Source organism: Delphinus delphis, chromosome 2, assembly GCF_949987515.2.
Source record: "Delphinus delphis chromosome 2, mDelDel1.2, whole genome shotgun sequence".
NCBI lineage: Eukaryota > Metazoa > Chordata > Mammalia > Artiodactyla > Delphinidae > Delphinus > Delphinus delphis.
The window spans coordinates 46329640-46354037 of NC_082684.1; the positions used below are offsets into that span (position 1 = coordinate 46329640).

General features: G+C 40.9%; 1 protein-coding gene across 2 annotated transcripts in view; it reads left to right on the forward strand.

Annotated features, from left to right (window-relative positions):
• The window catches only part of GCH1 (GTP cyclohydrolase 1), a 51628-nt gene extending 33791 nt beyond the window's left edge, over positions 1–17837 (forward strand). Inside the window, exons 3-6 of one of the 2 annotated variants that reach the window (XM_060004529.1) lie at positions 4335–4390; positions 15489–15520; positions 16579–16663; positions 17440–17837. In XM_060004529.1, the coding sequence (XP_059860512.1) occupies positions 4335–4390; positions 15489–15520; positions 16579–16663; positions 17440–17566 (300 nt within the window). In that variant the 3' untranslated portion in view covers positions 17567–17837. The remainder of the gene's footprint in view (positions 1–4334; positions 4391–15488; positions 15521–16578; positions 16664–17439) is intronic. The other variant, XM_060004530.1, reaches the window with a different exon arrangement.
• Positions 17838–24398: the final 6561 nt, after the last annotated feature.

The window sequence follows — 24398 nt, forward strand, 5'->3', positions numbered from 1 at the left end:
TTTTGATCTTCTCTCTTTTCTCCATCTGAAACCCGTTACGAGTTGGTTGGCACCCTTTATATTATCCCATAGTTCTCATACAGTGCTTTCTTTTTTTTTGTTTGTCTTTCCATCTGCTGTTCTGATTGGATGAGTTCCATTATTCTCTCTCTCAGATCACTTATTTGTTCTGTTTTATTGCTTCTAGATTGTTTTTTATCTTGGGAATTGAGTTACCTAATTTTGATTTGTTCCTCTATAGTTTCTAGTTCCATTATAGTGATCTGCATTTCTATCTATAATCCTTTAGCATTTTTATTACCTATATTTTAAACTTGGGGTCTAGTTGGCTGGTAAAGCCTGTTTCATTATTAGTTCTTTCAGGGGATTTCTCTTGTCCTTTTAATTGGGAATAGTTCCTCTGCTTTTTCATTTTACTTAACTGTTTCTCCTAAATTCATAAAGTTAATCTGCTGTGGTCTTGAAGGGGTGTTTTAATGTGGGAGTGTCCCTGCGTAGACTGTGTGAGTCCAGTATTTTTGATGCAAGGGCTGTTTTTGGTATGCATGCCAACCACGTCTTTCCTCAAAGTGTACTGGCTGTCATCCTCCTGATAGCGGATGTGATTGGTGGTGTGTCCAGAGCCTGAGCTGGATGTCGGGTGGGGCCTCGTCTTTGCTCCGTGGCTGTCACACACGGGGTGGGGTGTGCTCCCCAGTTGTTGGAGCAGAAGCCCAGAGGGTCAGGTTCAGTAAGGCTCCATGTTCCTTGAATGCATGCCCTGTCTCAAAGCATGTGGCTGCTGAAGCAGGTGAAGCCCACATGGTCACAGTGAACCCAGGCACCGCCCACACAGGTGTCCACACCTCTGCTCAGCAGCAGCCCAAGGCCATGACCCTTTCTCCGTTGTGTTCATCCCAGGCCTAGCTCTAGGCTGTGATGTGGAGTGGCCTGGTGCAGGGGGCCAGGGTGTGATGACCGCAGGAATCCAGGTGCCTGGGACCTGGGCTGCCTCTGTGGTGGACCTCTTCCAGGACCTATCTGCCCCAGATCTGGCACCGAGCTGTAGTGTGGGGTGGGCGGACCTGGAGTGCTCCTGGCAGGTAGTGAGCCACTGTTTACTCCTCCCCAGAGGCTGTCCACCCAAGACGTTTCTGTGGTGCCACCCAGTGTGTGTGCTGACCAAGTCTGCCATGGCTGGACTGCCCCTACCATGTGAATGCTGACAGTGGACTTTGAGTTTTGGCCCAGACCACACCCCAGGCCCTCTGGACTATCTCTTTGCAGCTAGGCTGGGTCCTCTCTCAGGACTTGTCCATCCAGGATTCAGTGCCTAAGCCCTGTGTATACTAGCAGCACCCCTCCCAGCCCTGGCAAGCGTTTTGGACTGGAAGTGTGGCCAGGTGGAAGCCAGCAGTGCCCTCTCTCCTGATTGCTGGCCAGCCGGCTCGCTCACTCCTTGCAAGCAGAGTCCAGGCCTCTCTAGCCCTTCTGTCTATTCCAACAAACCTCCCAGCAGGCAAGGGGGCCCCTCAGGGCTTGGGCCTGCCCCTGTGGACCTTCCCTCCTTCACAGATCCCTCCCAGGGGCACTGGGTCCTGTCCTGATGCCTTTTTTTTTTTTTCTCATCCTACCTGGTTACACAGAGAACTTTCTTATATAACCAAAGCTATAAGAAATCTGCCAGTTTCCAGTTGGTTTTCTGCATGAATTGTTCCAGGTGTAGATGGATTTTTGATGTGCCTGTTGGGGGAGATGAGCTGTACGTCCTTCTGCTCCGCCACCTTGATCCTCCTCTTGCATGCATTTCCATTGGAATATACCTAGGAGTGGATGTACAGGGATACAGGGTATACCTGTGTTCAACTTATTAAATACAGACTTTTAGTTTTCCAAATTGGTTGTACCAGTTTACATTTCATATACTCTCGTGAGTCCTAGTCACTTCACATCCTCATCAACACTTGGCACTTTCAGTCTTTTTAAGTTTAGTATTCTGATGTGTATGTAGTGGTATCTCTTTTTAAAACCTTTTATTACAGAAAATTTCAAACATATCTAAGAATAGGTATATTAGTATATAACGTTCCATGTTCCCATCAACCAGTTTCAACAGTTATCAGTAAAGGACCAATCTTGTTCTATATACGTCCCCACTGGACTATTTTGAAGCAAATCCTAGATAACATTGTTTTTTTCTATAATTTCTTCCAGCATATTTCTCTAAAAGATAAGGATTTTTTTTAAGAAACATAACTGATTTGATTATCAACCTAAAAAGTTGGCCGTAAATCCTTCAATATATTGAAGTATGTTATAGACAACACGACTCTTCATTACTAATCATTAATACCTATCACTAAAATATTCTTACTTATCCTCAGTAGCACTGCCATAGACAAAAGTAACAGTAATTCCTAAATAGCATCTAATAACTGATATTTACATGTTTCCAAGTGTCTCAGCTGTCTTGTTGGTTTAAACCAGAATCCAAATAAGGGTTACACATTTGCACTCACATTGCATTTGGTTGTTATGCATCTTAAGTCTCTTAATCTACAATAGTCTCCTCTGCCAGCCCCACCTCCATCCCCACCCCAATGACGTTCTTTACCTGAGAAACTAGGCCAGTTGCTCTGTAGCGTGTCTCAGTTTCTGGATTTGCTCCATTCAATCTCTGCATTTTTCTATAAACTGGATTAGATCTAAAACTTCCTAAGTTTAAGATTAAACATATTTGACAAGAGTAGTTCATCGGTGTGCTGAGGATTCTGTATTCCATCACATGAGGAGGCATATATGGTCTGGTAGTCACACAACTAATGATGCTGGGCCGTGACAGCAGGGCTATGTATTTTCAGAAATGAGGGAACCTTTGAGCTCATGGCTACCTTTTATTTTAAGTGAGAATACCAGGCCCAGGAAGCTGTGAATTGTCCAAGAGGACATAGGGAGTTAGTGACTTGGCTGGGGTCAGACCCAGGAACTTGAGCCTGTACTCAGCCTCTCTCCACTATATCCTCCTACCTTCTGCTCTGATTACTTCTGTGTCTGTGTTCTTACTAACTCGGTTTTTAAACATACTGTTCAGTGATGATTGCCTAAAGTGGCCATTTACAGGAATTCCCTGGTGGTCCAGTGGTTAGGACTCCACGCTTTCACTGCGAAGGGCCCAGGTTCGATCCCTGGTCAAGGAGCAAAGATCACACAAGCCACACGGCGTGGCCAAAAAAAGTAAAAAGTGACCATTTAAATGACAGGATCTTTGGGAAGACTAAAAATATTATAAACAAATAAATTATAGCTCTGTATATAAGTGTATAGATGTTAAGTGGTACTTCTGTACCTTGGTTCTATGGGAAAGTTTCAACTCTAATTTTTCTTTGACATACCCAATGCTCAGGTGCTATTTAACTTTCTCCTTCTGCTGAGCAGGAAGGCAATGCATTGGTATTCTCAGACTCCCAAAGCATAGTGCCTAATAGATGAAAAAAAACCCACTAATTACTCCTGGATTATTCAAGTGTACAGTAAATATTAGGTGAACAAATGCAACAAATGCTGGCAAACCATGATGCAAATGAGTTGAAAATTTTATATTACTTAAATTGATTGCCTATAAGTGACCATTTATTAATCTTTTTGGAGAACTAATATTCTCTCATACTTAACACTTGGCTGAAAGACATGTAACTTTTTCATATTAGATATTAATCAGTGCTTTTTAAGCCATAGAAATGGCTTTGCCTTATCGTAAGTCCTACAAGAACTTAGGCCTTAGGACCCAGATTTCTTCTGAGTCACAACTTGTAGCCGTGTCCTTTTCTTCCTGTCAGGAGGATGGTGTTCTCTAGCAGCTTAGAAATGGGGCTGCCCAGGATGACAAAGAGCACAGAGACCCTCTTTCTGTGCAACAGGGCAAGGTTTTTAAGGCCACCATGATGTGTAGAATGGCAATATTTATACTTACAGTTTCAGCCATTTAAAGGTTTTCTTAGCTACATTTTAATGTTGCTGTGGGATAATTAGCATTTTCCTGAGAAAGTTTCCCCTCAACAGAGGAAAGATTTTAAGAATTGTATCAAGAGCTTAACTTCACCAGGAAATACCACAACTATACTTCAAATTTGTCATTTTATTAATAGTCATTCTTATTTTCCTTTTACTTAATTTATGTGAGTTTTTAACTGCTTATGTAAGTGCTTCATTTTCTATGTCTTAAAGCTTCTAGATGTTTTAAAAATATGTTTTCATTGTGTTGAACCGCACTGTAAGTATACTGTATTACGTTTCCTTTCGTCACAAAGAAGTACTGTGTTTTCACTTAGCTCATGATTTCTGTCTCTTCTCTGAAGGTCCATATCGGTTATCTTCCTAACAAGCAAGTTCTTGGCCTCAGCAAACTTGCTAGGTAAGTATGACTGTGTAGTGAATAAGGTGACAGGTTTATAGGACCTGCCCCTACATGGTGAGAATCTTATCAGGCTTTGTCTCTTGATCACTGTGGATCTAACTTGGAAGGTACATTCCAACTTACTTTATAGTTGCAGAGACAATATATAGACAATAAGTATAGTCTAAGACAGACTAAGAGGACCTGAAAACACAAATGCCCTTTCCTTCTCGCTCCCCTATTGCCTGCCTGCCTTCTCCACCTCCCACCTGCACATCCTTGAAGCCTTACCTCACACTTCTCTCAGTAGAGCCTTCGCTGACTGGAGAGGACCTGAGGGTGCATTCAGTTCAGCCCCCATTCTTTAAGGGTGGTTTAGCTACCTGCGGGGGAGAGGAAACCGGCACAGAGGTCTAACTGCACTGCTCTTTGAAGTGGGGGCCTTAACCCTGCCTTCCACTTGGGTACCTCCACACATCTCTGCATCCTGTAGGGCCAGTTGGTTTATGTCTGGCTCCGTTGCTTCTGCAGACCCAAGACCATGCCTTCCTTGGCTTTTTCAGCTTTTTTCCCCCCCCCTCAGCTCTATTCTGAGACAATACTAACTCTCTATTTCTCTTTCTGCTACAGTCTTTTTTCATTCTTTATCCTGTGGGTTCTGGCCTTTGCTACCATTTTTGAGTTTTAGGAAAGAGTGGTGATATATACAAGCATGGTCTCCTGTGTTTAACTAGAAGTCAAATTGAGGGTCAGTGTTCATATATCTCTGATAGGGACAATAAAATATTGGGGACTAGACCTAAATACCCTTTTGTGTAGTTTCCTTGTATAGAGTTAGCGAGTTGTGGGTGATGGGGAAATATTGGGAGGTGTATGTGTTAAAGGAGAGTTAAAATGAAGGGGCAGGTAATGAAATGACATCAAGAGTCCCCCTCCTTCTAAAAATAAACCAAGCTAAGTTTGGATAACTTGATTGAGGTGAAAGTGACCATATCAAAATTGGAATAAACATACCTTTGTGACCAACTGACATCTGTGGCTCTGATATGTTCCTGCTTCTTCTCCACTTAGACAATCCTGAAATGGTGGTCCAGATCTTTTTCAATTCTGTGTTGGATTCTGTAAACACCGCCCCTGCAATCTGATGCCTGCTCTCCACAGCTGTTCGTTTTACGTTGTTTTCACTTCTACTTGCTTACTCATTTCTTCTAGGGATTAAGGAGAAAGTAGGTAGAAGAGAGAAATTTAACTTCCCTAGTTTCTGACTAGTTTCCCTAGTTTCATTCCTACTTGGCAATCTCACTACCAGACAGGACTACTTGGTAGCATGAAAGGATGTTCTTACATCATAAATATAATTGCTTCACTGCAGTCAGGCTCTTAATACAAACGCAAACATGTTGGTGCCTTTCAGTGATCTGTACCCAATGGCAGTGCCAAGGAGTGGCTGAAAAATAGTATTGGTGGTGATGGGGGTAATCAACCTTATTATAATTTCTATTAGCAACCTCCTCTCCAGTAACTTACTCCCAAGCGATAAAGTTATATCAGCTGAATACAAGTGTCTTTATTATAATTGGTTATTCTTACTGTTTTATAATACATAGTCTAAGATCAGCAGGCTTGCTGTGCAAACACAGCTGTAGGCTCACGCCCCTGGTTCCCCCTCTTCCAGCAAGATGGCTAATCCTCCACCTTATATAGAAATCCTGGCACTGCTCCTGCCTGTATCAGACTGCCCACGTGTGAAAGGTGTAGCATAGACAGTCTTCATATTATAAAAACTTGGCAGACCACACTCGGCCATGGTCTTAATGTAAGCAGTCTTCTCTAGAAGACCACACTATGTAGGCCGTGGGTAACACTTTATAGAAATGGATTCGAGAGTAATCTAGTGAGATCTTGGAAAAAGTGGTGACTTGGGGGTAGAAGGGAATAGCCTTTGGTTATTTCCTTTCCTAGTGAAAGGAAAAGCTCTCCAATAATTAAGCTTTTATGAACAGAGGAGTTAATTATTAGCATGGGGATTTGTCCGTACACTAATAGGATTAAAATGTAAGAAAAAAAAATGGAGCGTAAACCAAAGAACTGAACTCAGATATTTTGTAAAAATTTTGAATAAAGGGTCTATTAAATGAAACAGGAGACTAAGATATTATCCAACTGCTTATTCCTTATAAGAAGGTGGAATATTTAGGGAATGAAGAGGAATAAATAAAGCTAAATGTCTTAGCAAAACTTCACTGCTCATTTTAATCTTGTATGTGAAGTTTGTTATATGCTTGCCTTTAAACGAATGACCTTTCAGTGCCAGGGAAGTCAAATATCAAAACAGTAAAGCTTTAAGTAACAAGAAAATGCCAAAAGTGAGTTGATCTGGTTTAACTCTAGTAGAATTCTAGAGTAAATTTAGTTTGAATAGAAATTCCTTCTGTTGCTGAAAATCCATTGAACATGTATTCATTTTCTTGAATTAGAAAATTGAGTGAACACAATTAAATCTTGAATATAGAATTGTAGTGCCTCAGGTAGCCATGGTTCAACTGTTGGGCACCTGTGAAAGGACAATGTGCCAGTTATCATGGCTGCTAGAGGGAAGTAGGACAGAGCCACTGCCCTCAAGGAGAGTGGACAGTACTCGGCAGCAGGTGCCACAGACGTGCCTGGTTAGGAGGTCTGAGGTCAGAGAAGCCAAGATGGCTGTGGCCAGGCAGGACTGAGGAGACCCAGAGGTAGAGGGCTGAACAGAATTCTGAACAGAAGAGAAATTCCTGTAGGTATAGTTAATGCCTAAACAAAGGCAAATCAGAGGGTAGGAGCAAGGCATCTCCCAGTGGATGGGGAGTAGGTTGATTGATACAAGAGATTTAGGCAGAGGTGACTGGGAGATAGTGAACAAGGGTAGATTAGATCACAAAGGGAACATTAGATTACAAAGGGAACATTTTCTTGTTTCTCTATGCTATAAAAGTAACATACCAGTTAAACTTAAATACAAGTGAGTGAGTAGAGGGAAAACTTTTCTTTCCTATTTCCATTCCCCACTAGAGATCTTTCACTATCCTTCTGGAAGATTTCAGTACAAACACAAACGTGTAGCCTTAAAACTACTAGCTAAACAAGGCGAAAGGGGATCATATCCTATATGCTATACTACTTTTTTTAAAAACTTAAAGTACCTTGAAATTCCTTGGACGTCTTTTAGTCTAAAAAAGTTCCTTTTAATGGCTACATAGTATTTCTTTAATATAATTCATTTAACCAGTCTTTGATATAAGTATAGCCTACAGTTTGAGACTACTGTCAAAAATGGGAAAAAGAAGAACTTTGGTGAACACGTCCTTATCTATTTCCTTACTCTGAGTCTGTAACATTGGAGTCGGATTTGCTGGGTTAAGGTTAGCTAACTTTTTGATATTACCTAATTGCTCTCCAGAAAAGATCATACTGAACTATACTCTAATAATAGATTAAAGGTGTGTGTTTCTCTACCCTTTTGCCAACACTGGCAAACATTGAAGAGTGTGAAACCCAAACAGGTAAGTAAAAAATGGTACCTGTTGTTTTAATTTGCATTTAATCATGTGAGGCTGATTTTTTTCAGGAACTTCCTGCTCTTAGTCTTTGCTAATTTTTCCATTGGGTTGTCTTTTTATTACTGATCTGTATGAGCTCTCTGAATATTAAAGCTACAAATAATTTGTCCAGGCTTGTCATTTGTCTGTTTTCTAGTAGTATTTTTCATGAAGTTTAAAACCTATGTAACCATAAACTCATGTATTTTTGGGTTATTTTTATGGCTTTATTTTTATATTTAGATCTTTGCTTCATCTGGAAATTATTTTGGGGCAAGGAGTAAGGGGGAATCCATCCATTGCTGTTGTATGCTCACTGACCCCCTGTAACACCTCCACTTCCCTCACATCATCACCACGCTGCCTTCTTGCTATTCTCGCTGCCACTCTCTGGGCCTTCTTGTTCCTCCTGGGTCATGTGTTAAACTCCTAACTCCTGTCCTCTCATCTCTTAGGATCCCTAAATCTGCTCTCATATGCTGCTAGGATGTTCTTTCGCAAGTGTGGATTTGACAAAAGCTATGGAGCTGCAAAGGGGCAGCATTAATAAAGTTCAGGCTTCTTACCTTAGCTGACAAGTCCCACTGTGATCTGGCTGTATTCTTGCTCTTCTTTCACTTTTTGCTCTAGCCACACTTGAGAATTTGCAGCCCAGTGTCAAGTCTAGCTTGTCAAGTTATATGAAGGCATCAGAAACACTTCGAAGGTTTGCAAGGGTTAAATTATACCATCCATGGGTTCTTCCTGCAAAAGTATCACCAGATTACTTTCCCAGTTGCCAGAGGAGGAAGAGGAGAGAAAGCATAATAATGCAAGAGAAAACAGAGGATCGAGCACAGATGTTATAAGACCAGTAAGTAGGCTATTTAAATAAGCTGTCCACTGGGTTAAATCTAGTATCCAACCATGTCCCCCTTTTAAAATAATAAAATGTTAATAAAAATCAAGGCAAAATTTATCAAAGGGGATAAAGTGAGTCCTCTTATTTTGAGAAGGTTGTATAATAAAAGTGGTCATGAATCTTCATCAAATGGGTTCAAAACAAAACATGAACTGGCTAAAATGCATAGAGAAACTGACAAACCTGAAAGGAGTAGGAACACTAATTACCTCTCAGTGTATGAAGTGGACAAAAAAAGATATACACAGCCGAGTAATAGAATTTTGGCCAAAAGGTTAGCTTAAACTTAAAAAAATTGAAAAGGCTGTTGTGTAACAAGAAAACTAGAAATTCAAGATTAAAAACCCAACTATTTAGAAGTCAAAATTTTTTTAAATTCCTTAGACATGATAAAAAATCATGATGCTAACACTATATAAATTGTATACAGTATTTACTGCAAAGCCATTCTTTGGAACTAACACCAACCCTCCCCAAACTCTTCCAAAAGATTTAAGAGGAACCCTTCCAAACTCAGTTCAAGACATTATCCTGATACCAAACCAGACAAGGCCACTACAAGAAGAAAATTACAAGCCAATACCCCTGATTAATATAGATGCAAAAATCCACAATATATTAGCAAACTGAAATCAGTAATTCATTAAGAGGATCACGCACTATGATCAAGTGGGATTTATTCCAGGGGTGCAAGGATGGTTCAACATTTGCAAACCAATCAATGTGATACACCATACTAACAAAATGAATGATAAAATCATCTCATTAGATGTAGAAAAGCATTTGACAAAATTCAATATCCATTCATGATAGAAACTCAGATTAGAAAGACAACCTACCTCATTGCCTGTGTAATAAAGGCTATATATGACAAGCCCACAGCTAACATCTTACTCAATGGTGACAAGCTTAAAGTATGAAAATCTATCATAAGTTGCTTATAAGTCTGAGAGAATAATTCTATTTAGAAATGAGGGGTTATGTAACTAAGAATATGCTTTAAAAACTTTAAAAAACAGGTTAAAGAAAAAGATGGACAGGAATGAAGCAAGCATTAGAAAACCTGGATCAGCTAGTAACCATTAGAAAAAGTAAAATTAATGTTGGGAGAGCGGTGGAGGGGAAGGGGCTGGACCCAGTCAATTTACTAGGCATTCTTTCAAACTTCTAAGTAACCACTAGTTTTCATGTTGTATAAGTAATTCAGGAGCATGGAAAAACCTGAAAAGCTATACAATTAATTAGATGAAGCTGTCCGTCCCTGATAACAAAGCCTGATAAAGCTGTTAATTATAGACTACCCTCAATTATGAGTAGTCATAAAAATCCTAAATATCAAAAAACCTACTTCAGTAGGCTCCAAGTACTGTTTTCATCATCCAAGGAGCTTTACTTCAAGAATACAAAAATAGGTTACATTAAAATTTGAGAACTACTGATTCCAAGAGTATGGTAAACTAGATTGTAATGATATCTTGGTGTAGCATACTAAGATACAATGTGTATTAACATTTCACACATTGGGGGAAATATGAAGCAGTTATTGTAAGAATCCACAGGAATTCCCCAGCACTGGGGCCAAAGTCAGGGTTTTGTCCTCCCTATTTTCCCCTAAATATTCTGGGGAGAGCAGGAAGAACCACCCCTAGGCACATAGTCACTTAGGTGTGGGGTCAGAATTCAGATTACCTGTGTGGTCCTCAAAAAACCCAAGGCAATTATTTAAGATGTCACTAAGGAGGTAGACTTCTAGCACCTAGCAGAAACAAGTGCATGTTTGGATACTTTTATCCAGGCTTCAAAGAATTCCCACAAATGTTCCTAAGAGCATGTGTTTACTGAAAGTAAAAGAAAGTCACCATGAGCCAGATTCAGCTTAAAACAATTGGTCAAATAGGGCAGATTCCAGAGTTATCAGATACAGAATATACAAGTGTGTTAGAAAAATAAGAGTACTGAGGGGGCTTCCCTGGTGGCACAGTGGTTGAGAATCTGCCTGCTAGTGCAGGGGACACGGGTTCGAGCCCTGGTCTGTGAGGATCCCACATGCCACGGAGCAACTAGGCCTGTGAGCCACAACTACTGAGCCTGCGCGTCTGGAGCCTGTGCTCCGCAACAAGAGAGACCGCGATAGTGAGAGGCCTGCGCACCATGATGAAGAGTGGCCCCCACTTGCCACAACTAGAGATAGCCTGGCACAGAAACGAAGACCCAACACGGCAAAAATCAATAAGTTAATAAACTCCTAAAAAAAAAATACTGAAAGTTTGACAAAGGGGCAAGAAACTTTCAGAATTAACTAGGCAGATTGGAAAAGGAACCAAATATAACTTGTAGGAAAAAGAGATGAGGTAATGGAATCCGAAGTCCAGTATGCTCACATCAAACAGATTTGGCACAGCTGAAAATGAGTTAACCCAAAGAAAGGTCTGAAGAAACTACATGGAATACAACACAGACAGGTGGGAAGTATGAATGAGTGTAAGACATGGAAGAATAAGAAGGTATAATATGCCGTTCATTGAAATTCCTGGGGGTAAGAGGCAATGGGGTAGGTGTACTATTAGAGAAGTTAACAGCTGAGACGTTTCTAGAGCATATGCATCCTATCAGTCTTCAGATTCAGGAAGCCTAATGGATCCCAAATAGGAAAAATGAAATTAAACCCCCATCTAGACACAACATAGGCAAGAGTGCACATACTCAAATACCATAATAAAGGCAGCCACACAGAAAAGTGTTACCTACAAGGTAACAGCAACTAGACTGACCGTTGATTTGCCTGTGACAGTATTGAAAGGCAGATAAATGTCGATGTCAAACTAGAATTCTTTTCCCAATAATTACCTCTCAGCAAGTTGACAGATGAGGGCAAAATAAAGTTTTTTTTTTTTTAATTCAGTGAAGCTATATGTTGGGCTGCACCTTACAGGCCTGCAAGCCCTGTAGTTGCCCAGCCTCAAAACTGAAGAAAGAACCTAGAAACATCAACAGTTTAGTGGACAGAGGGATCTTCCTAGTCTGAAGAAAGGTCCTGGAGCGACACCTCACCGTGCTCGGCAACAACCTTCTCTACTCGGGGTAGAAGGCTACCACTTACAGGGGAAATTGATGTCAGGTTGGCTCATGAGTTACCAGGGAAACTAGCGGCTAGGGCAGGGGGCAAGCACAAAGGCGGTAACTGATGAAGCCCTATAACTAGGAGGATTGGATAGTCATGTGAGTGAAGCAGGGACTGATCAAGCAAGAGGACAGCCATCTTGAATGGCCTGACCATACCCTCCACCCTTACATACCCTGCACGACCCTTACAATCTTGGTCCACCCCTCTTGCGCAGTGTCCCTGGGGTCAGGTATGTCGAGGGGCACTGCAACCAGATACCACAAATGCAGTACAGACAGCAGCAGCTAAAGAGTAGCAAGAGAAAGCAGGGCGCTTAGCAGGTCCATTTACCATGGAAGCCCAGAGGAGGAGGACAACGGCATCTCACCGTAGACCCAGCAATCAGACTCATTTTGCGGCGAGCCCACTGTTGCCACCCAGCCCTGGAACAGATTCCCTCCTCTCAGGCAAGGGACAAAATATATAAGATGTTTAGCAGGCACAGTACAGGGGAGGTCATGACCATTAAGCAAAACATAAGCAATAATAGCATCCTGAGATAACGCGGGTTTTGTCCTGGCCTGCAGGACCACATCGCCTGTCCACCCTCAGTCCCCACAGCCATGCCTAGTATTGGAGAGGTGGTGTAACAACCGACCACAGGGTTAATTAATATAACACCGCCTTTCTCCAGTAGGGGCCCAGATTGATTACCTCAGCAGTCTTCGGTGGGGCTGGGTAGGAGACAGGTGAAATCGCTAAGTCCCTTTCTAATCCTATTTCCCAATGGGGCGGCAAAGCCAAACCACCTGGGACTTACTGTCAGTTCCAGGGCCATTTTATAATGTGTTCCCCTTGGGGTTAGATCCTATGATAAGGGCAAAAACAAGTTATTGTCCTTCTGTGGTCAACAGCTGAACTCAGATGGTGTTGACTAGTTACCTCTGGGTGAACATGACGTAGACATTGGTTATAGTTATAGTTTGTAGGGCTTGAGTTAGCCTCCTGGCCCATGCATTGAGAGAGCTGGTTTCCCATCTCAGTTGTTAAGTAGTCCATTCAGCCTTTCAATTAGCCGGCAGCAGTGAGGTTGTAGGGCAGGTGAAAATGCCAGTGTGTCATTTCTATCAGCCCATTCCTGAACTTCGTAGCTGGCAAAGTGGATTCCTTGGTCACTGTCGATGTCCACGAGGGTCCTCTATGTCACAAGCAGCTGTTCTAGACCCCAAATCATGGTTTTGTGCATTGCTCGACTCGGGTAGGCCTTTTGCAGCGTCTTCCACCTACTGTAATGCACTGTAGACTGCGCATGGCTGTTGTTCCATGACACTATATGGTTGCTCCGCCCCCTTCCACAGCTGGGACCAGAAGCCCATGGGTACTCGTATTAGTCTGCCCTTGCCACAGACCCCAACCAAATCCTCCCAGGTAACTGGCCACGTCCAATTCACAAGCCTGCCCCTGAGTTAGTATCCCTAAAGCCTGTGTCTGTAATTGTTTAGGGATGGTGAGTTGGCGTATGCTTATATATTCTAGATAGTCCAGGTCCTTGAGTTTTGTCTGTGTTCACCAGCCAGCCCAGTGCAGTCAGATGAGCTATGAGTGCGGGGCTGGTACTTTTTTTTTTTTTTTTTTTTTTGCGGTACGCGGGCGTCTCACTGTTGTGTCCTCTCCCGTTGCGGAGCACACGCTCCGGATGCGCAGGCTCAGCGGCCATGGCTCACGGGCCCAGCCGCTCCGCGGCATGTGGGATCTTCCCAGACCGTTGCACGAACCCGTGTCCCCTTCATCGGCAGGCGGACTCTCAACCACTGCGCCACCACGGAAGTCCGGGGCTGCTACTTTTAAATTGGAAAGAGACTCTGAGGATAACAGGCTATCATCAGTATAATGGAAGAAGGCATCTCTCATGGCAGTCAGCTGCCATAGGGCCCCACATGGCTAGTGGACAGCCACCTCGCGATTCCCGCCCCACCCCCAACTTTCCGTTCCTCACCCGTATTTCCCGACATCTCTGCATTCACGGGAGTTTCCTCGGCCTCCTGGCTGGCTCAGCAATTATTGGGCTGCGCCTCGAAGGCCTGCAAGCCTTATGATTGATAGCCCAGCCTCAAGACTGAAGAGCGAGCCCCGAAACAGTGACAGAGACATCAGCGGTTTAGTGGAGAAAAGGATCTTACTAGTCCAAAGCCAGGTCCTGGAGCAACACCTCACCGTGCGCGGCAACAACCTTCACTACCCGGGGGAGAAGGAGGCTACCATTTATAGGGGGAATTGACATCAGGTTGGTTCATCAGTTACCAGGGAAACCAGTGGCTGGGGCAGGGGGCAAGCATGCAGGCAGTTACTGATTAAGCCCTATAATGAAGAGGATTGGATAGTCATGTGAGTGAAGCAGGGACTCATCAAGCAGGGGATGTAGAGAGAGCAAGACAGCAGCCATCTTGAATGGCCTTCATACACTATGTGATTATCTTTAATGCTGAGAAGACAGAAATCCGACACCTATTCTTTACTTGAAAAAGAAAAACAAACTAGGAATAAGAAATGATAAACTCTGAGCATAGGGGCCCTGTTCGCCACATAATCATATACACAGTAGGCACTCAATAACGAATGACCCTCGTCCGGCACAGTCACCAGCAACAGGCAGGCACCCGGGCTGGCAGTGAAATGTTAGAGGCATTCCTGTTAGGGTAGGCAGCCCCCCTGTGACTGACTTCATTGGCTGTCGCAGGTATAAAGAAGCAAGTCATCAGTTCTGTCTGAGTGGCACAGTGGGGGAAAGGGCCATAACATACCTCATAGGTAAGCTGATCCTTAAATTGAGTCCAAATTCATGACTAAAAGGCCAAATTTTAAAGAAAAGACCCTTCACGTGAATTGCAATCCTCAAATGTGTAATTCTGTAGTCATTTTACAGCCAGAGTAAAAGATGTTGAAAGGGGAAATTCATCACTTGGCAGATTGTGTTATGAGCTAAGATCAGGGGCTTTTATTTGGAGGGGGTGGTTAATCCTACTGAGTGCTTATGTAGACCTATATTATAAAGAGATGTCTGAAGAGGTCTGTTTAGCCCTCATCTGATTATCCTAATAGGTTTAGTTGGTACATAGTTGATATTTGTCTGCTATTAACAAATAGTCTTTATTTTTAACTTGAGCTTTAAGCTCTTATTAAACAATATGATTAATTAGAACACGTGAGATGTGACCTAAAATTGATGACATGGGAGCTTGAAAATTACTCACCTCTAATTGTTGTTTTTCCTAAGTGAATGTTACACTTAATTCTCTCTGTCTTTGGGAACTTACGGAAGTACCACTGTATCATGGTTGGTGGTCTCCTTTAGACTCTCCCTCTTCTCATTTCCTTGTAGTTTTTGTATCTTTCTATCCTCCTCCTATAAGCATTTATCTCCTGCCCAGACCCTACAATTACTTCAATAAAGCAATTATTCTTTAGACTTATGGGGAAGCCTTGCCAATTTCACTTCAAACAATTTATAATTAACTAAAACAATTCTTTCTTTTCTAGGATTGTAGAAATCTATAGTAGAAGATTACAAGGTAAACTTTGAAACTACTTTATTTACAGAAAAACATTTTTTATTAAGGAAAAAGTATTTTTTGTTCTTATTACAAGTGTAATACATATGGCTTATAAAAATCAAGGGAATTCCCTGGCGGTCCAGTGGTTAGGACTCGGTGCATTCGCTGCAGTGGCCAGGGTTCAATACCTGTTCAGGGAACTAAGATTCCCCCAAGCCGTGTGGTGTGACCAAAAAAAAAAAAAGAAAACTTTATAGGAATATAAAACAGAAAGTCTGCTGTGTTTCAAGCCTCCAGAACAAATCATTGTATTTGCACATTCCTTCACATTTTATTGCATATACCAACTTTTAAAAAATCAATCTACTTTTATTATAGTATTTGAAAATTGGTGTCACCTTCTTTTTCCCCTACTTTTTCACTTACCAAATCTTAAACATTTTTTCACATACATGTAACCATCTCATTCATTTTGCTGGCTGTTCAGCATTCCATTGTACAGCTACGCTGTGGCTTGATTTAACCAGTTCCTGCTCTGATATTTGGGGATTTTGTCGGTTTTCAAATAGAGGCAGTGCTGAACACTTAATGTTTTCAAAGATGTTGTTTACTCAGCACAGGAACTACGTTATTTAGGTTAAATCGTTGATTTTCAACATTGCTCTAAGTACAATTCAATAATTGGGCTGTAGCTCCTTTGTTAACCCTGCTTCAAGCTATTTATTCATTTACTTTACCCTGCCTCCACGGGGGTGCTTGTTATCAATATCTGGTCAGTCTTTCTGCACACCTAAAGAGACAGTCATCATTCTGATCTGTTCCCTCCAGTGGTGCTGGTGGGCACTGGGGGTTCCTTAGTTCCCCTTGGCACCTGTACTGCAGGTGAGGGGACTGAACAGGGGCATCCTGTGGCCCAGACAGCAGAGCAAGCAAACTGGTAAAAGGTGGTGCGTCTTGGCTCTTAAACCTCACCAAAGTCTTGCTTTTTAAGATTTCAAATATTCTAGAGACAACAAAAGCTTCCAGGTCTCTGTTCGTGTCAGACTCTTAAACTGAGCTCCTTGTCACATCCACAGTTCAAGAGCGCCTTACGAAACAAATTGCTGTAGCAATCACAGAGGCCTTGCGACCTGCTGGAGTGGGGGTAGTGGTTGAAGCGACGTAAGTCCGTGTTTGCCTTTAATAATGTCCCAGTGGTGTTTTGGGCTGGAGGTGTAGAGAGTCATAGACTTAGGTGTAGTGAATTTGCATAACAGTGCAAATCAGTCTTCTCTTGATTTCTTCTTTAGCTCTTTGTTGCTAAGAGCAGAGTTTTCCCAATATTTTGCGACACATTTGAAAAATAAAGAGTTGTACTTAAGAATAGGTACAAAGGGCAACTGAAGACACTTCTTTAAGTTAGAATGAATTATGAGAATTGCGAACATCTTGTGGGCAGTTTTCACCCATTCTTTTGTCATGGCGTGAACTGTGCACTGTGGGTGCCGTCCAGCTTCACCCACTGTGGTCACTGTTCTCTGGATTCTGCCTGGTGAGACCACCGTGCCTCAGTATTTCTTGGAACACCTAAGCTAGCTTAGTGCTGTCTCGGTCCTGAAGATGGATCAAGTGAGAATCCTGAATTTCTTTTTATCTAGAAGTTGTGTATCTCTGTAGACACTTTGTATTAGTTTCACCCAGGAAGAAAATCCTATTTTTCCCCCTCCGACTGGATGCCTTAAGGACTCAACCAGTGATAAGAATAAGAGCTGTAAGGCTTAGGAACTTAAAAAAAAAAAAAGTTTTAGACCAAATTTGTCTAAGAAGCGACATTTTGATATACTTGGTAACTGTGAACTCAGTTGAATCAGATTTAATCTTTCGGGCTGCTTTTATTTTAAAAACCAAACCAGCAACTGTCTACTCCTTGAAGCCACATTTGTTGCCTTGTTTTGTAGACACATGTGTATGGTAATGCGAGGGGTACAGAAAATGAACAGCAGAACCGTGACCAGCACGATGCTGGGGGTGTTCCGCGAGGACCCGAAGACCCGGGAAGAGTTTCTGACTCTCATTAAGAGCTGAACCTCAGCATGTGCCACATGGTTTACAGATTGTGCAGCTAGTAGCATCATTTGGTCTTAATTGTTTGTACATTCCATTTCCAGTTGTTGCTTATCCCTTGTCACTAATTGTATTTAATAATTATTTAAAGCAAGTCAAATAAAGATAATTAATAAAGGGGTAATTAATCTACTTTCTTCTTGCCACCTTTTAGTGGCAACATTCAAGCAAACTGCCAATAGTGTAAGTTACTTGCATAAAACCACTGCCTTTCAGGTAACCTGAGGGTGCTGGGAAGGGAGAAGAATTCATGTGTTTTGTTCAGAGTATGGTAATTTGATTCAGAAGCACAGGTGTGTTGGGAATGGGAGAAAACTATGACCAATATATTTATTTTATCCTCCCCAAACAAAAATGGCATAGTGCTTAAAATAATTTATGTACACTGTGCAGCATTGCTCTGCAAATTCAAAGTCCAACAGCTCCATTTTAATCATGTTTATTTAACTGCCAGTGATACTTTATTTTTTATATATTTATTTTTTAACTATCCAGTTGTAACATATGTCACCAAGGGAAGGTGGTGGAATATCTATGTTTTTTAATTTCACTGTGAGTTAAAAAAGCAATTTCTACCTTCTATTCTTTTTAAAATTCAAGTACAGGGAATTAGTTCCTGGAGTTGTTTACGAGTGTATTCTCATGTCAATATACAGGGATTTAGACATTTAACTCTCTGTGCCTTGATGAGAATATCACACCATTTAGAGTGTAGATACCTTTGCCTTTTTTTTAAAAGCCATTATTTTATAAGACTTAGTACTGACCTTGCAAATAGCTAGCTCTCACAGTTCTACCTTTACACGTTTCTTGGGAGCTTACTTTGTGAGTTCCTTGTAGATGCCTCAAAACTTTTTTTTTTTTTAACTTATCAAATATTTTTCTAAGTATTTACAGAAGCTTTTGAAAGTGTCCATCATTTTCAGGTCTGCAGAACCATAGCTTCCGTGAATATGAAGGAATGCAGAATTGCACTGTGGACTGCTTTGAACTATGTCCCATGTCTAATGAAAGCTGTATTGTTGGTGTCTGTAAAAATGCACCGTCATTCTCTGGAGTGATTGGAAGCTACTGGAAGCCAGTGTTCTGGTTTCCCTTGTGGTCCACGTGGATCTTGTCTTCTGTGTAACTGTTCAAGTGGGATAGGTCTTTTAGTCCAGGAAGCTGCTGCCTTATTAATGATTATCTTAAAATTTCCTCCACTGGGGCAGTGTGGGCCAAATTAAAACAAACAAATGAAAAAAAACCCAACTCTCTGCAAAAACAAACACAGTTATTCCATGGAGAAGTCTCTTATTTGGTTGACACTGTGCTCTTCAAATTTATCCTGTTACCAACAAGGATTAACTACAATGCTTGCTGTAACTCTGGTAGTCCTGTCTCTGCCACTCTGATGCCATTTGGCTTATGCTAGGGCCAGATGGCAGGTTTTTTGTTTGTTTGTTTTTTTAATTTTAAATCTTCCCTACTTCTAGTTCCTATATATATATTTTTTTCACTTGGAGTTTCTAAAGTAGAGTGGTGGTTGATTCTGAGTACCTTTTAAAATCTAACCTGATATAAACATTATCCTGCTTAACATTTAGAGATAGAATTAAACATTCAGCTCACCTTTTGGTATTTTAAAGTTTTTACACCTGTGACTTGGAGGACCAAAGAAATTGTTAGCTGTTAATTCATCTTTCTGAGATCAATTGTATTCCTTTTTAATGACTGTTTATTCTAACATTCCTTAGAAGTGTTCTCATAAAGGTCTACAGTATCCACAGTATTGGTCTAGAGTATTGATAAATGCAAAGTAATTACCTTGTCTGTTTTACTCTGGTCTGTAGTACTTCAAAATTACTTTTTCATATCCGTGGGCTTGAACTCATTTGGGGGATTTTTAAGAATTCGATGCATTTAAATACACTGTTCAGTTTAATTGTTCAAATTATATGTATATTGTTCCTGAAGTTGGTTTTATTCAAATTATTAAAGTGTTATGGCTGTTCTTGTGAAAGTAGTTTCTTTTTGAACCACTGCTATAGATAAATCAATAAATTCAGTTATTTTTACTGCATTCTGTTTTAGCAAAGATACCCTTCGTAAGGGCTTCTCTCAGCCATCAAGCTATTAGAATATAAATCCCAGACATAAATTTACCCCAGGCTCTCTGTTTCCCTTTGGTATTCAGTTTGGGTATTACTGTCCTCACCCTATTGCAGTTATGGGAAGGACAGATCTGGGTTAAGAGTAAGGAATCTGAATGGCCCACATGTCCTTGTTCTAAGCCTAACTTTGCATAACTGCAGCTCCTGAGAACTCCACTGCTTTCTGTGTGGGAGCAGCTGAGGAGGGAAGAGCTGGCTGGGGCAGGGAGCTGGGCAATGCAGGGAGTGGAAGAGTTTCCCTCCCTTTTATAGGGAAGAGCCTGCCTGGGCAAAACTTCCAAGTAGTAGCAAAGGTTTTGCTGCCTCTTTTCTGTCCATGCCTGGTGATCACATCATTCCCTCTATTGGGTGGACTTCCCATTCCCTGCTCCACCTAGGCAGAGGCCCCAGCCGTCACTGACTGTCAGCCTGTCCGGGTGCTGGGGCCAATGGAGTGGCCTGCTGCTCTTTGAAGGACCCTGTAGCCTGTAGGTAGTGAACCTAATCACCTAAACTAGGAATGCAAGAAACATTCCTTTTTTTTTTTTTTTTGCCCCACCGTGCAGCTTGTGGGATCTTAGTTCCTCAACCAGGGATCGAACCCATGCTTTCAGCAGTGAAAGTGCAGAGTCCTAGCCACTGGACCACCAGGGAATTCCTAAAACATTCCTGAAACCACAACTCACACGTGTCAATAAAACAATGAGCTGCTCAATAAGCCCAAGTTGCTGCTCCTGAGTTTTTTCACTAAAGATTGAATTGGCTGAAAAAAGAACAGAGCTGGAGAAATCACACTCCCTGACTTTGGACTATACTACAAAGCTACAGTAATCAAAACAGTATGTTACTGGCACAAAAACAGAAATAGATCAGTGGAACAGAATAGAGAGCCCAGAAATAAACCCATGCACTTATGTTCAATTAATTTATGACAAAGGAGGCAAGAATATACAGTAGAGAAAAGACAATCTGTTCAATAAGTGGTGCTGGGAAAACTGGACAGCTACATGTAAAAGAATGAAATTAGACCATTCTGTAACACCATACACAAAAATAAACTCAAAATGGATTAAAGACCTAAATGTAAGACTGGATACTATAAAACTCCTAGAGGAAAACATAGGCAGAACACTCTTTGACATAAATCGCAGCATATTTTTTTTGGATCTGTCTCCTAGAGTAATAGAAGTAAAAGCAAAAATGAACAAATGGGACCTGATTAACTTAAAAGCTTTTGCACGGCAAAGGAAACTATAAACAACATGAAAAGACAACCTATGGAATGGGAGAAAATATTTGCAAACCATGCAACTGAAAAGGGATTAATTTCTAAAATATACAAGCAGCTCATACAGCTCAATATCAAAAAAATAAAAATAAAAAACTGGGCAGAAGACCTAAATAGACATTTTTCCAAAAGACATACAGATGGCCAACAGACATATGAAAAGATGCTCAATATTGATAATTATTAGAAAAATGCAAATCAAAACCGCAATGAGGTATCACCTCACACCAGTCAGAATGGCCATCATCAAAAACTCTGCAAATGATAAATTCTGGAGAGGGTGTGGGGAAAAGGGAACCCTCTTACACTGTTGGTGGCAAAGTAAATTGGTGTAACCACTATGGAGAACAATATGGAAGTTCCTCAAAAAATAAAAATAGAGTTACCATGTAATCCAGCAATCACACTTCTGGGCATATATATCCAGAAAATACGAAAACTCTAATTCAAAAAGATACATGCACTCCTATGTTCATAGCAGCACTATTTACAATAGCCAAGACATGGAAACAACCTAAATGTCCATGGACAGATGAATGGATAAAGAAGATGTGGTATATATATATATGAATATTACTAAGCCATAAAAAAGAATGAGATGATGCCATTTGCAACAACATGAATGGACGTAGAGATTATTATACGAAGTGAAGTAAGTCAGACAGAGAAAGACAAATATATATCACTTATATGTGGAATCTAAAAAAAATGATACAGATGAACTTATTTACAAAACAGAAATAGACTCACAGACATAGAAAACCAACTTATGGTTACCAAATGGGAAAGGAGGAGGGAGAGATAAATTAGGAGTTTAGGATTAACCTATACACACTACTATATATAAAATAACAAGGATTTACTGTATAGCACAGGGAACTATATTCAATATCTTGTAATAAACTATAATGGAAAAGAATCTGAAATATATATATATGGATCACTTTGCTGTACACCTGAAACTAACAAAATATTGTAAATCAACTACAATAAAAAAAATTTTTTTTAAGATTAAATTGGGTGAGTTCCTTGTTTTATCACTTAATGGAAAAGCAGTTGCAGACACCAAAGGTTTTAGAGAAGGCGGTCCATCAACACAGAACACCAAGATTCACCATGATGGGCCTGGTCCTGCTGATGGTGAAGAGGAAGGTCTCAGTAGATGAGCTCAAGGGCACAGTGTAAATGCCTGACAGCCCCAACCCTTCCAGGGGCACTTGCTTTGTGTTTTAGTCTTTATTATGGAAAAAACGTACAACAGTAGACAGTACATGAGTACATGAGCCTCGCGTACCCATCATCCAGCTTCAGTAAGTCTCAACTCATGGTCATCATGATTCCTCCATCTGGATTTCAAAACAAATCACAGACATCCTTTCACGCATAAATATTTCAGATTAACTAAAAAAAGAGGAGAGACTTCCCTGGTGTTTCAGTGGGTAAGACCCCGTGCTCCCAATGCAGGGGGCCCGGGTTTGATTCCTGGTTGGGAACTAGATACCGCATGCATGCCACAACTAAGAGTTTGCATGCTGCAACTAAGAAGCCTGCACACCGCAACTAAAAGGTCCCATGTGCCGCAATGAAGATCCCGTGTGGCATAACTAAGACCCGGCATCGAAGTACAAATGAGGTCTATACACGGCAATTGCTTGATCTGGGTTTTTTAAACTGTGTTAAAAACACATAAAATTTACCATCTTAACCATTTTTAAGTGTATGGTACAGTAGTAACTATATGCACATTGTACAATAGATCTCTAGAATTTTTCATGTTGCAAAATTGAAACCCTCTACCCATTGAACAACTCCCTCACTTTTCCCCTCCTCCAGACCCTGGTAACTGTTATTCTACTTTCTAAGAGTTTGCTTCAGATTCCTCATATAAGTAGAATTAGCAGTATTTGTCTTTTTTGTGACAGGTTTATTTCGGTTAGCATAATGTCCTCAAGAGTCATCCATTTTGTAGTATAAGGATTTCCTTTTTTTTTTTTTTTAAGAATTTCCTTCTTTTTAAAAATTGAATAATATTCCACTATATACATATATACTATATTTTCTTTATCCATTCATTTGCTGATGGACATTTAGATTGTTTCCACCTCTTGGCTATTGTGAATAATACTGCAATGAACATAACTATGCAAATATCTCAATATCCTGTTTTCAATTATTTTGGATATATACCCCAGAAGTGGAATTGCTAGATCATATAGTAATTCTTTAAAATTTTTTGAGGTAACGCCATACTGTTTTCCATAGCTGCTGTACCATTTTATATTCCCACCAACAATGCACGAGAGTTCCAATTTCTCCACCTTCTTGCTAAAACTTGATATTTTCCAGTTTTGTGATGGCCATCGGAATGGGTGTGAAGTAGTATTTCATTGTGGTTTTGATTTGCATTTCCCTGATGATTAGTGATGTTCAGCATCTTTTCATGTGCATATGACTATTTGTGTATCTTCTTTGGAGAAATGTCTATTCAAGTACTTTTTATAAATCGGGTTATATGATGTTTTTGTTGTTGAGTTGTAGGAGTTCTTTATATATTAATCTCTTATCAGATAAATAGTTTGCAAATATTTTCTCCAATTTTGTAGGTTTCCTTTTTACTATGTTGATTGTTTCCTTTGCTGCACAGAAGTTTTTAGGTTTGGTGTAGTCCCATTTGTCTTTTTGCCTATACTTTTGGTGTCATATCCAAGAAATCATTGCCCATTCTAATGTCATGAAGTTTCCGCCTCTGTTTTCTCCTGGGAATTTTACAGTTTCAGTTCTTAGGTTTAGGTTTTTAATCCATTTTTAGTTAACTTTTGCATATGATGTAAGGTAAGGGTCCAACTTCATTCTTTTGTATGTAGCTGTCCAGTTTTCCCAGCACATTTGTTGAACAGACTGTCTTTCCCCCATTGTGTAGCACTTGTACCTTTGTCAAAGGTCATTTGATCATACACTTGAGGATTTGTTCTGGACTGTTTGATTCTGTTCCATTGGTTTATATGTCTGTGCTTATGCCAGTACTACATTATTTTGATTACTGTAGCTTTTTTTTTTTTTTTTTGCGGTACGCCGGCCTCTCACTGCTGTGGCCTCTCCCGCCGCGGAGCACAGGCTCCGGATGCACAGGCCCAGCGGCCATGGCTCACGGGCCAAGCCGCTCCGCGGCACGTGGGATCCTCCCAGACCGGGGCACGAACCCGTGTCCTCTGCATCGGCAGGCGGACTCTCAACCACTGCGCCACCAGGGAAGCCCTGATTACTGTAGCTTTATAATATGTTTGGAAACCAATTGAGACCTCCAGCTTTGTTTTTCTTTCTCAAGATTGTTTTGGCTATTTGGGGTCTCAGAGATTTCGTATGAATTTTAGGA